Source organism: Mastomys coucha, unplaced genomic scaffold, assembly GCF_008632895.1.
Source record: "Mastomys coucha isolate ucsf_1 unplaced genomic scaffold, UCSF_Mcou_1 pScaffold21, whole genome shotgun sequence".
Lineage (NCBI taxonomy): Eukaryota > Metazoa > Chordata > Mammalia > Rodentia > Muridae > Mastomys > Mastomys coucha.
In genome coordinates, this window is record NW_022196904.1 from 1,784,428 (window position 1) to 1,797,996 (window position 13,569).

The following is a 13,569-nucleotide window of genomic DNA, read 5'->3' on the forward strand; positions in this document are numbered from 1 at the left end:
CCCAGGACACTGTACAAACCTGTGCACTTTCACACATGCATGCAAAGCTCTCAATCATGTAAAATAAAGTAGATACAATCCTTTAAAAATTTCAGCCTACACATTTAAATCATGCATGTGAAACAAAGGAATCTCCTGTCCTGAAGTGCAACTCGATATGCCATGCCTACATTCTCATGTCTTGGGGAATGACATAAAAGGACTGCATAAGTTTATAGACAGCATGTGCTACATAGTGAATTTCAGACTAGCTGGGAATATGGAGTCATATCTACTCTGCAGTAGATGCTCACAAACACAGACACACTATGTCAATAAATAAATATATAATATTTAAAAAGTTCTGACCCACAGCGTAAAACACTTGAAAACCAACTTTGACCTCCACACAAATGCCTACACACAAACACACACACACACACACACACACACACACACAAAGTCATATACTACACAGATATACACATTCAAGCATAAGTAAATCAGTAGATATGGTGATTTGCACCTTTTATCCCAGCGTTAGGGAAGAAGTTAGTTCAAAGCCAGCCTAGTCTGAGTTCCAGGACAGCCAACACTATACCAAGAAACACTGCTTGGAAAACCAAATCAATCAATCAATCAATCAATCAATCAGGATGAGTCAGGATTTGGTCATGCAGAAGCGCACACAGTTCTAGGTACCAAGTGGCAGTAAGTGTGTGGACTGTTACCAGGGACCTTCACGACCCTCAACAGATCAACGAAGCTGCCATCTTCAGTGAATTCTGGTTAACACAGGAACTGGTGGAGGGTGGAGATGTTGAAGACACACCCACCATCCCCTCTGAAGCTCAGATACCATTATGAAAAGGAGGGGTATCAAGTGCTGTCTTGGGGGCATGACACAGCTGTGGTACTCAGAACCTCCCAGCCATTGTACTGGTAGGGATAAAGCCAACACAAGATTGATGCCCTGAATTGGTCACTCATAAATGGGTGGTGCACTCATGAGACCCAACCTAGGGGAAATAACAGTCCAGGGATTCTTGTGGAGAGGAAGTCACTGTCCTCAGTGACATAACCACCTTCTCCAGTGGATAACTATGTCCACACCCAGGTCACAGGGTAAAAACAAAAGGCCTCACCGTTCGTTGTTGCTCTGAACTCCTGTCCTTAAATTGCTCTGGATTTGAAGCCTAAATAGGGACCAACTGGGAAATCAGCTGGTCCTGTTGGTCGTATTTCTGTAAATCATGGCCCCAGTAATGGGTTGCTGGATGGCTGAGACCAGACAGTCCATCCAACAGGGAGACATACATTTTGCGTGGTGTGTAAGGTCTTGGCATGTAGCCAGTTGCAACCCATGGAGATGGGAATATTTTTATGAGATTAGGAATACCAATTTTGTGCTCTCTTTATGCTCATAATAAAGAAAGGAAACCACTCTTAGACCCCGTTGGCTACATGAGTTATGAGGGCTCCCCTTCCCCCATGTCTCTTTTCCTACATTTAACGTGGATGATAAAAGCCAGAGATTCACACGCGTGGATTTCATTCCATTTTGCTTGGATCATGGGATGTGCCACCTTAAGAGACTGTCAGCTCTTAAACACATCTCTTCCAAGGAAAGAAAGAATCCAAGAGAGTCTGGCTCTCACCTGTAGTGGCTAGAAGCGTCTTCCGGGAGCCGCTGACTCCACCTTTCTCTACCCACATGGGAAATTCGTAGGAAGCAGCAGGAGCAAGCCTTCCCACTGTGACGCTGGTGCCTGCTGTGTTTTGAGTATCATTGCTGCCACCATCTCCAGGCCACTGGACCCAGGAGGTCAAGTTCTGAGGCTTAGGCTCCTCCCACCTCAGGGTGATGGAGATGTTGGTCTGAGTCTCTGCCCTCAGGTTTCTCACTGGGTTTGGAGCTGAGAATTAGAATGGGGCTTCCAAGTTAGAAAAGCATAGATCATTCATTATTCTCCCTCCCACCACCACCTCTGGGACCCTACTCCCAGCTCCAACTTGAGAAACTGCCCTTATCCCCAGCCCACTGTAGACCATCAGACTCAGAGGAACTGGGGTTTCATCTTTTGTCAAGGATGATGATTAAAGGTAGGGCTACTCACCAGCCGCCCTGACCACTGAACAACCATACAACCCCTAGAGAAAACCAGGTAGGCAGAAATTAGTGGAGGTATGGTGAGGCTGGGGACGTAGAGCTAGCAGGACTGACTGAGACTCTCTTGATCTCTGTCCTTTCCTTAAACCTTGACTAAGGAGAAGAATGTGGGGATAGGGTAGGATAAAGATCATCCCAACACTGGTGCTCTGTTCAGTTGGGAGGACGGTCACCCATGGCACAAGTGGAATTCCAGGAACTCGGGAGTCAAAGTTGGTTCCCTGATAAGGGCAGGAGATAAAAGGATCAGTTTCACTTTCTGGAAAATATAGCCAGAGGCAAGGCATTGGGGGAAGGAAGCAATGAACAAAGAGGGAAGACAAGAGGCAAAGAAAAATGGGCCCGAGCTGGACATCTTGAGTTTGTGGGAAGAGAGTTAAGGCTTGGGCCTCTAGGTCTTAGGGAGGGAGGCTAAGCTGTGCATATCAGCAGCCTGATCCCATGTTTACTCTTGTACCAGACACCAGTATACTAAAGCTTGTCTATATTCCTCGAAATGCAGAGCTTTCCTCTGTCTCCAGGTAATGGCCTTCCCTGGCTTCCTCCAGTCCCTGACGGAGTGACCTTCCTCTCATATCTCTGGGAATGTTGATTCTAGCCTTCTCTCTCCCTCCCTCCCTCTCTCCCTTGGATCCTAGCTCAGACCTGAGCACAGGAGAACTTACCAATAGCACCAAGCTCCCCCAAACCCCACGGTTCCCACCAGCTCTGGCCATGTGTCCTGATACTGCGCAGGGGACGCAGGAGCCCCAGCTCTGGAACCTCTACTGGTTGGACTTTCGACTTAAGATTTTCCTTTTGCCAGCCCATTGGTGAGGCCAGAGGCTGAGTCTGGAATGGGCGGAGGAGGAAGTAGGAGCTCTAAGCTTGAGAACCCAGTTGGTCCCTGCCCTGTCCTTTAGCTTCCTTCCTTTCCTTCTCAGTCCCCCGCACAGACATTCTGGATATCTTCTTTTGTCCTGTCTGGGATCCTTAGTCTCCGCTCACTCCATTTTGGACCACAGAAGCTTGGTCTCCACTCTCAGATCCCCCAGGTGGACAGAGGTCAGCTCCCACTGTGTATGAATGCACCATGCAGATTTCAGCTCCCACTGTGTATGAATGCACCAGGCAGATTTCAGCTCCCACTGTGTATGAATGCACCAGGCAGATTTCAGCTCCCACTGTGTATGAATGCACCATGCAGATTTCAGCTCCCACTGTGTATGAATGCACCATGCAGATTTCAAAGGCCCAAAGTAAATAGAGCCAAATGTCCATCTGGCTGTCGTGTCTCAGGGAATGGTGACACATCATCACCAACCCATAGCCAGGTGTGCTGACTCACACCTGTAATACTTAAGGGGAAGCTGAGGCAGGATTACTATAAATTACAAGCCTGTCTGGGTTACAGAATCAGCTCCTGGGCTAGAGAGATGGCTCAGCGGGTAAGAGCACTGACTGCTCTTCCCAAGGTCCTGAGTTCGGATCCCAGCAACCACATGGTGGCTCACAACCATCCATAAAAAGAGATCTGACGCCTTCTTCTGGTGTGTCTGAAGACAACATCAGTGTACCCACATACATGAAATAGACATGTAAAAAAAGGGGGGGGCTGGTGAGATGGCTCAGCAGGTAAGAGCACTGACCGCTCTTCAGAAGGTCCTGAGTTGGCATCCCAGCAACCACATGCTGGCTCACAACCACCTGTAATGAGATCTGACACCTTCTTCTGGTGCATCTGAAGACAGCTACAGTGAATTATGCCAGAGCAAGCGGGGCCTGCAGAGGTCCTGAGTTCAATTCCCAGCAGTCATACACATGATAGCTCACAGCCATCTGTTCAGCTACAGTGTACTCATACACATAAAATAAATAAAATAAATCTTAAAAAAAAAAAGAATCAGCTCCTGTCTTAAACACATATACAAGCACATACACATGTTTATACACATGCACACACACACACACATATATATATGCACACACATATCCACATGTATATATACATATTTTTTCACACACACACACACACACTTGCACATGCACATGCACACAGGTACCCTGGAAGCTGTACCTCATGTCCCACTGGAGGCCTTGAGTTGACGGGGGCTCTGGATTCTGTTTCCTTTTCCTGCCTCCCATAGACCTTTGCAGCTTGATCAGGTGAGCCCTGCATGTTCCTTAGCCCCTGGCTTTTGTATATTTGGTCTGTAGCACAGATGCAGCCTCCCACTGCCCTCCAGCAAGGCCTCACTCCGGTTCCTTCACTGAGATTCAGCTCAGACACAGCCCACACCAGGCAGTCCTGAGTTGTAATCTATCCTGGCAGACTATTGACATTTACGTATCTCCCTTGTCACAGGGTGTTTCTGTGACCTTAAAAAGGGTGACTTCAATCCATTGGTGACTCAGATTTCTCCTCTATGAAAATTGGTCACAGCTACCTGTAAACAAGCTGCAAAGAATGAGAGAAGTGGTTGTCTGAGAAACCTTACCAGGGTGTGGTGTTTCATGCTTGTTATCCCTACATTTAAGGAGCTGAGACAGAAGATGGTAAATTTCATATCAAAGCAAGGTGTGTAATCACACCTGTAATCCCAATATTGAGTCAGAGACCAGCCTGGGCTATGTATGACCCTGACTTATATACCCTAGGCTGGCTCAAACTCTCCTTGATCTTTACTGAACTTCCTCTCTCGCTGTCTCTACCTCCAGGGAGCTGGGATTATAAGCAACTGTAACCAAGGGCTTTTCATCCACACCCCAGTTCCTGAGTAATGACTCAGAGGCTTATTATTTATTTATGAATGCATGCCTACACAATTAGCTAGGCTTGTTCCCTGATAGTTTGTAACTTATATTAACCCATTCATACTATTCTATGTCTACCACATGGCTGGTTACCTCTCCTCAGTTTCATAAGCCTGAGTCTGGATGGGGAATCTTCCCCTGTCTGACTGCTTCCCAGAATCCCTCTGTCTCTCTAGCTGTCCCACCTTTTAATACTGCCTCAGTTTACTGGCCATTGGCTTTTTATTAACAGGTGTTGCTTCCACACAGTAGATTATCCCTATAAGCAACCACCAGGATTTCTGGTTTATATCGTGTTAGAGATAGGCAAGCAGTCACCTAACAGAATTTTATTCCCAGCCAGGTGGTTTCTCACACCTTTAATCCCAGGACTTGGGAGGCAGAGGCGTGTGGATTTCTGAGTTTGAAGCCAGCCTGGTCTACAGAGTGAGTTCCAGGACAGCCAGGGCTATACAGAGAAACCCTGTCTCGAAAAACCAAAACAAACAAACAAACAAAAAAAAAACCAAGTCTCACAGCCAAGGGACTCTACTGCAAAACAAAAACAAAAACAAAAACAAAAAAGAGAACTTTATTCCCTGATATAGTTTTTATTTATTTTTCGAGACAGGGTCTCACTTTGTAGCTCTGTCTGGCCTAGAACTCTCTATGCAGACTAGGCTGGCCTTGAACTTACAGAGATCTACACTTGCCTCTACTTCAGTACTTTTTCCCCTAGAGTGTTGGGAATGAAGGCATGCCACACCACACCAGGCTGTTTTATTTCTTAGGACTTCATCTCAGATAGCTCAGGATGGCCTTGAGAGATCATGAGTGCCTAATTGCCTCCCTTCAGGTGCCATTGTGACAGGAGTGTACACTGTCTTTCTTACCCGTGTCCCAGAAGGCGCACATCTGTTCACTAAAACCTTTCCCTCTCTAGCACTGGAAGCCACAGCTTGAAAGTGTAAGAAGCAGGGAGTGAAAGTCACCAGTGCCCATCTTGGATGCTGTCATCCATTATGACATGCTGGTTCACAATAAATGTTTGCCCCTTTCATCTTTCTCACAGCCTCCCTTTAATCAAGGAGAGTGACAAGGGGGAAGGGTGGGGAGGGAGCTACCACTTATTACCCCATGCTGAAAACATCTCAGCCTTTGACACTTCCTGAGTCAGAGGGGGAAGGGGGTCAGAATCAAGTGTTGCATTTTGGCCTCCAGGACAGACTTCCACTTCCTAACCTGCACTTCCATTCTACCCCATCCCAACCCCCTCTCTTCTACACCTCCTGGGATGTGAGAGTAGAGTTATCTGAATACCTAACCCATCAGGGTATTCCTGAATGTTCCACCATTAAAACCCTTTTTAGTTTTGTTACTCTGTTGAAAACTTTCACTACAAAGTGGCTATGGTAGAACACACTTCTAATCCCAAGGGGTGGGAGGAAGAAGGAGGAGTTTGAGGCCAGCCTGATCTACATCGTGTTAGCCTCGACTACATAGAGACCCTGTCTCTAGGAAAAAAAGGACAACCTGATGTGATGGTACATTCCTTTAATCCTAGCACTCCAGAGGTCAAGGCAAGCAAGGCCAGCCTGGTGTTCATAGCCAGTTCTAGTCCAGCCTAGGTATATGGTGAGGACCTGCCTCAAAAAATAAAGAAGGAATACTAATTATTGGAGTACACTCAAGCCTACAGCTGTAATCTCAACTCTTGAGAGCCTGAACCTTACCTCAAAGAATGGTTTTTCACTACCTAGGTATGTGATATATGTTTATGATGATGAGCATGCCTGTGAACCAATGTGAAGAGGACAGAGCTTGACACGAGTTATCTTCCTGCATGGCTCTCCGACATGTATATTTTTCTTGCTTTCTTTCTTTCTTCAAGACAAGGTTTCTCTGTGTAGCCCTAGCTGTACTGGAACTCGCTTGTAGACAAGGCTGGCATTGAACTCAGAGATACTCCTGCCTCTCTGCCTCCTGAGTGCTGGGATCAAAGGTGTGTGTCACTACACTTGGCTCCACCTTATAGTTTGAGATAGGGTTTCTCACTGAACCTGGCTGGAGTTCACCAACAGGCTAAACAAGATGGACAATGAGTTCCAGGATCTTCCTGTCTCTCCCCCACTCATCTCAGTGTGTGTGCGTGCGTGTGTGTGTGTGTGTGTGTGTGTGTGTGTGTCTCCCCCACCCATTTCAGGCTATATATATATATATATATATATATATATATATATATATATATATACATAATACATATAATGCCTATGTGCCTGCTGGAGATCAAATACTTTACCCACTGAGCCATGTACCCAGCCCTATCTATCTAGATAATAAACATTTTATGTAGTGCTGGTTATCACACCCAGGGATTTTATAGCTTGAATATGCTAGGCTACACACACACACACACACACACACACACACATATATCTTCTCTGGTGTTGTCTGGCTTCTGAATGACTAAAGGATTGTGTGCCCACACAGGGGCAAAGCACATCTTACACAAAATGTGTAGGATCTTCCTTTTATTCCTTGACTTTGACTCTCTCTGACTCTTTTTTTCTGATTGTTTTTTTGTTTGTTTTTTTCGAGACAGGGTTTCTCTGTGTAGCCCTGGCTGTCCTGGAACTCACTCTGTAGACCAGGCTGGCCTCGAACTCGGAAATTCGCCTGCCTCTGCCTCCCAAGTGCTGGGATTAAAGGCGTGCGCCACCACTGCCTGGCTCTCCCTGACTCTTACTCACTCCCTCACTCCCACCCTCTCTCTCAGTCCCCCCTCCTCCACCTACCCATATCCTGTCCCTGAAGGAAATGCAAGATTACTTTTCTATTGCTCCGAAGAGAGGCCATTGCCAAGTTAAGTTATAGAAGAAAATGTTCATTTGGGGCTTACAGTGCCAAAGGATGAGACTGACCATCCTGGCAGGGAGTGTGGAAGAAGGCAGGCAGGCACCATGACTCAGGCTTGTCATCGAAGGGAGTGTGGAAGAAGGCAGGCAGGCACCATGACTCAGGCTTGTCATCGAAGGGAGTGTGGAAGAAGGCAGGCAAGCACCATGATTCAGGCTTGTCATCCCAGAATTTCAGAGGCTAATGTAGAAAGATCACTGTGAGAGGAAGGCAGCCTGGGCTGTAGTGTAAGGCCATCTCAAATAATACACAAACACACACAAACACACACTACTAACTGACTCTTACTGACAAGTATTTGTGAGCAACCACAGGAGCTGTGTGACAGCTCTGTGCCTGGAAAACTGATCAAGACACCAAACACAACCACCCAGACAGGCTCACAGCCCCAGTTTCCAGCTCCCAGCAAGTTTCACACACAGAAGCACTTCTGTCTGGAACATGTTCCCTTCAGGGGGGACTTGCTGAGGTCAATCAAAACTTAGGAAGGGAACCTTCCACCTAGCTTCTCTCTGAGGCAGGTTTTCAATGTCCTGGAAGATCCTGGAAAGAGGAATTCCAGTTCCTACACCCTGGCGCTGATTCCATAGCAATCTGTAAGGGACACACAAGGTCACTGTGGGGGCTGGAGAGAGAGATCTCCCAGTGGCCAGGAGCACTTGCTCTTGCAGATGGCCCAAGTTCTATTCCTAGCATCCACATGGAGGCTCACAACTATCTGTAACTTCACTTGTAGGGGATCTGATTTCCTTCTCTGAACTTTGTGGGCACTAGATGCACGCAGTGCACAGACACACTTGCACGAGAAACATCCATACATATAAAATAAAAATAGTTTAAAAATAAAACCAAGGGCTGGAGAGACAGCTCAGTGGTTAAGAGCACTGTCTGCTCTTCCAAACGTCCCAGGTTCAATTCCCAGCAATCACATAGCAGCTCACAACTTTCTATAGCTCCAGTTCCAAGGGATCTGAAACCCTCACACCAATGCACATAAAACAAATATTTAAAAGTATTAAAAAATAGATAAATAAAACCAAACAGTAATATAAACGTAATTTCATTTAAAAGGTCACAATGACTCCAGATCTGGCTAAGGCTGGCGGGGAGGAGAGACCCAATGTATTATTAGTTAATTACCTCTACACTGTGATTAAAATACCTGACAAAAGCAAGTTAAGGAGGTACTTTGGACTCATGGCTTCAGAAGGTACAGTCCAACACCAGGGAGCCGTGACACTGGAACAATCTAATGTATTCACATATCAGAGCTCAGGAAGTTGGACCCAGCTACAGCCCTCAAGACAGGCTTTCCAGCAGTCCACTTTGGCCAACTAGGCACGGCCTCCTGAAGGTCTGTCCCCACATGGTGCCAATTGCTGGGATCAAGAGTTCAAACACAGGATCCTTGTGAGAACATTTCACATTCTAATCATGACAAGTACACAAGGATGACTGCAGCTAAGGCTATCCCTCAGCTAGGACAGAAGCCCCATGTGTTTCTTGCCTTTGTTCCTGTGCATGTCAATGAAAGGGGTTATGCTCATAAATTAGCAGACATGACATTTCAGCCTTCTCAATCTATAGCATGAGGAAGTCCCATCCATCCTAAATAATAAACCCAGGGAACAGGCCAGTGCTTCCATGAGATTCAGGGGACTGACTGCAGCTTACAGACTGACATACCAGGGTCCAACCCTGATTCCTGACCTTAAATTCCTGATCCTTCTGCCCTGTTTTAGTTACTTTTCTATTCCTGTGATAAGACACCATGACTAAAGCAACTCAGAGAAGAGAGAGAGAGAGGTGCTAACTGGAAATGACATGTACTTTTGAAATCTCAGAGTCTATCATCTTAGTCAGGGTTTCCATTGCTGCCATGAAACACCATGACCAAAAAGCAAGTAGGGGAGGAAAGTGTTTATTCAGTTTACACTTCCAGATCATAATCCATCTTTGAAAAAGGATGTCAGGGCCTGGCGAGATGGCTCAGCGGGTAAGAGCACTGACTGCTCTTCCGAAGGTCCTGAGTTCGCATTCCAGCAACCACATGGTGGCTCACAACCACCCATAATGAGATCTGACGCCCTCTTCTGGTGCGTCTGAAGACAGCTACAGTGAATTACACCGAAGCGAGCAGGGCCAGAGCGAGCAGACCCAGAGAGGTCCTGAGTTTAATTCCCAGCAGCCACACACATGATAGCTCATGGCCATCTGTACAGCCACAGTGTACCCATACACATAAAATAAATAAAATAAATCTAAAAAAGAAAAGGAAAGGAAAGAAAAGAAAAGAAAAAGGATGTCAGGACAGGAACCCAAATAGGGTAAGGAGGCAGGAGCTGATGCAGAAATCATGGAAGGGTGCTGATTCCTAGCTTGCTACCCATGGCTTGCTCAATCTGGTTTCTTATAGATCCCAAGGGGTGGCACCACTTACCATGGTCTGGACCATGCCCCATCTCAACTGAGACTCCTTCCTCTCTGCTGACTCTAACTTGTGTCAAGTTGGCACAAAACAACAAAAACAAAAACAAAAACACAAAAAGAAGTAAAACTGTCACCTTGACACACAAACACATAAGCCACAACCTTTCCTTTCTTATTCATCCCCAAGATCTCCCATGAAAAACACAAATAACTTAACTCTGGGCTGGAGAGATGACTCAGTGGTCAAGAGCACTGACTGCTCTTCTGGAAGGTCCTGAGTTCAAATCCCAGCAACCACATGGTGGTTTGTCTTGAAACCATCTCAAATGGGATCCAACACCCTCTTCTGGTGTGTCTGAAGATACCAACAGTGTACTCACAAACATAAAATAAATCTTTTAAAAAAAATTCAGTCTCCTTAAAATATCCAATTATCTCTAAAAATGCAAAATCTCTTCTAAAAGTTCAAGGTATTTCAGCCGTGGGCATCTGTAAAGATCAACATTAAATTAAATATCTTCTTCAAGATGGAAGAACCATGGCACAGCACATCACACTCTGAACTAAACAAAACTAAACTCCAGCAGCAGAAGTAACTCACTGTCCGATGGCTGGGATCTTCCGGGTTCCTCCCTGGGGCTGGAGTCACTTCTTCAGCTCTGTCCTCTGCAGCAAACACAGCTTATCTTCTAGGTTCTGTGTGGCTCCACCCAACTGCTGCTGCCGTTCTTGGGGGCCATCCCATGGTCCTGGAATCTCCAAAACTGCTGGGCTCCCTTGCTTCCATTGGGCTGCACTTTCACCTACAGCCTCTCATAGGCTCTCTCACTGGTGCCAAGCCATAACTTCTTTGCTTGACCCTTTCAGTCCTGGGCCTTCAACTGACACTGAAGTTGCATCTTCACAAATGGCCTCTCATATCAGGCTTCAGTTGCTGTCCGTGACTCCTTCCCTTCATGCTTTCAAAACCAGTACCACCTGAGTGACTCTTACATATTACCAAGTCCAACGGCCACCGGGAGGTCCAACTATGGTTCCATGACTCCCTCTGGAACACAGTTCTCTGTGCTCTAAGGAGATACTTCCCAGAAGATTTCACCTCGGTAATGCTGGTCTCTTCTTCTCCCTCTTCCTCCCTCCTTCTCCTCCTTCTCTTCCTCCTTTCTCCTCCCTCCTCCCTCTTCCTTTCTCCTCCTTCCTCCTCCTTCTTACTTTTTACTTTTTATTGATTCTTTGTTTCACATCATCTACTCCAGTCCTACGCATCTCTGTACTCCCTTGTATCCACCCTTGCGAACTCCACTCACCAAAAGAAAATAAAGAACATACAAATAAACAAACAAAAACGAATTATACCTTCCGGTGCCAGGAGGAGCCGTGTCGCTACCGCCGCGGTCCATCAGGCCTCCAGCGGATCTCCATTACCTGTCTTCTCTGGAGTCACCGCTGCCGCCACTGTGCCACACCAAGGACTCGGATCCTGCTGGAAAAATGTCAGATGAAGTTTCGCTGGCAGATGCGCTACCTGAAGAGTCCTCTGCCAAACCGTCTGCTGTGACCAATACAAAAGCTGGCCATTCTCCTCAAGGGTGGCCAGGCTCCAGCCAGCCAGCCCGTGGAGCAATCCAAATGCTCCACCTGCAATGCCATCTGGACTCCCACCGAGGAGTGTAGCACCCTCTACTGTGCCTTTTGGACCAGTACCAACAGGAATATATCCCTCCATGCTTCCAACCGGACAACCCCCAGGACCTCCAGGACCCTCAGGACCCTTTCCTCCTTCTGGGCCATCATGTCCCCCACCTGGTATTCCTCATCCAGCCCCTGCTGTGCCAGGCCCTGGCCCCACGGGGCCATATGCTACAACAAATATGCCTATGCCAGGACTGCCTAGGCCATATGGTGCACCCACAGATCCAGCTGCAGCTTTAGGTCTGTGGGGAGCCATCTCTTCTGGACCTTGGGCACCAGGAATTGAGGGGTAGCATCCTAATATGTCAGGGTCATATCCCACTGTCCCTCCTCCAGTGTCAGGAGCACTGCCTGTTCCGTGGGGCACTGTGCCACTGGGAGCCTGGGGGCCACCAGCACTATATCGTGGCCCTGCAGGATCACACCCCATGCCAGGACCCCATCCTACTCAGAATAATCCTTACCAAGTGCCTTCAGGACCTGCTGGTGCTCCACCAATGCCTGGCGGCCCCCACTCTTACCATTAAGTTGACAGTGGATGAAGAGATGGCGCATTGCTTTTTGAAGTACATGTGTATGCACATGAAAGCATATAATGGCTGGTTTTGCTATTGGTTGAGGGCATTAGTGAAAGAACTTCTGCACCTCAGTTTCTGCTTCAAGTGTGTGGATATGTAAAACATCACATTGGTACAATCAGATAAAATGTAGAAGCGAATCATTCAAGTGTGGTGAATGCGATTATGTGTATTGGATAACATTTGATCACTTTGTTTAAAGCTTAGCTATGCCCTCAAAATCTAAAATAATATGGATTATTGGTGTTAGAATCTACAGCTTAGCCAGGCAGTGGTGGCACACACCTTTAATCCTAGCACTTGGGAGGCAGAGGCAGGTAGATTTCTGAGTTCTAGGCCAGCCTGGTCTACAGAGTGAGTTCCAGGACAGCCAGGGCTACACAGAGAAACCCTGTCTCGAAAAACAAAACAACAACAAAAAAGAACCTACAGCTTAGTTGACAAAGTCAAGTACTTTTTATAATCACACCTCCACCATACCCCATACAACTAAGTACAATCACTTAATTGAAACGTGACTCCTCAACATTTTGGGCTCCTCCTACCTGCACAAATCTGGTCCTCTTACTATATTTATCTACACAACTGTGTGTGTGTGTGTGTGTGTTTGCTAAGTTTAATTTAACCATTATATCCAGTTCTCCCCAGATAACATAAAGTTCTTATTAGAATTGCACCTTGATCTAAGGAGAGATTATGCTCTGACAGGGCTCTAGAAGAATGTTGGCACCAAATGCACATAAGAGTTTTAAGGCTTACTGTGGTAGTCAGACTGCCCACGCTAAGTCCAGCCTCAGGAAGAAATAAGGAAAATGGGCAAGATGCGTAAGGCAGCCACTGCCGAACTATCACTGCTTTGGGTCCTCCACCCAGCCACCCATCTGAGTAGCAGGGCCAACATGATGTCACATACCTTCTTAGCAATCTAATTTGGAATTCACAAATCATTGTTTCCTTAAGAAAGCAATTACAGGGCTGGCAAGATAGCTCAGCGGGTAAGAGTACTGACTGCTCTTCTGAAGGTCCTGAGTT

The 13,569-nt window shown here is 46.6% G+C and overlaps 2 protein-coding genes across 2 annotated transcripts; one reads left to right on the forward strand and one right to left on the reverse strand.

Annotated features, from left to right (window-relative positions):
* Positions 1-651: 651 nt before the first annotated feature.
* LOC116104123 (receptor-type tyrosine-protein phosphatase H-like) lies at positions 652-4,435 on the reverse strand. Its single transcript, XM_031390912.1, has 4 exons — positions 4,206-4,435; positions 2,097-2,130; positions 1,638-1,895; positions 652-764 (listed from the first exon to the last, which is right to left on the reverse strand). Exons 1-4 carry the CDS (start codon positions 4,305-4,307, stop codon positions 652-654), a joined length of 507 nt encoding a protein of 168 aa, XP_031246772.1. The 5' UTR covers positions 4,308-4,435.
* A 7,166-nt stretch (positions 4,436-11,601) lies between these two features.
* On the forward strand, positions 11,602-12,486 carry LOC116101551 (MAPK-interacting and spindle-stabilizing protein-like). Its single transcript, XM_031385119.1, is given in 2 exon segments — positions 11,602-11,869; positions 11,872-12,486. Coding segments are annotated over 2 exon segments (726 nt in total). The 5' UTR covers positions 11,602-11,758.
* The last annotated feature ends 1,083 nt before the right edge of the window (positions 12,487-13,569 follow it).

What these genes read in the sequence shown, in the direction of transcription:
- LOC116104123 (XM_031390912.1), bottom strand. Translation starts at nt 4,307, where the DNA reads ATGCAGGGCTCACCTGATCAAGCTGCAAAGGTCTATGGGAGGCAGGAA. An exon ending in GGCCTCCAGTGGGACATGAG is followed by an intron (nt 2,131 to 4,205) that starts GTACAGCTTCCA and finishes GGTTTTCTCTAG; the next exon opens with GGGTTGTATGGTTGTTCAGT. An exon ending in GACGCTTCTAGCCACTACAG is followed by an intron (nt 765 to 1,637) that starts GTGAGAGCCAGA and finishes TGTGTTAACCAG; the next exon opens with AATTCACTGAAGATGGCAGC.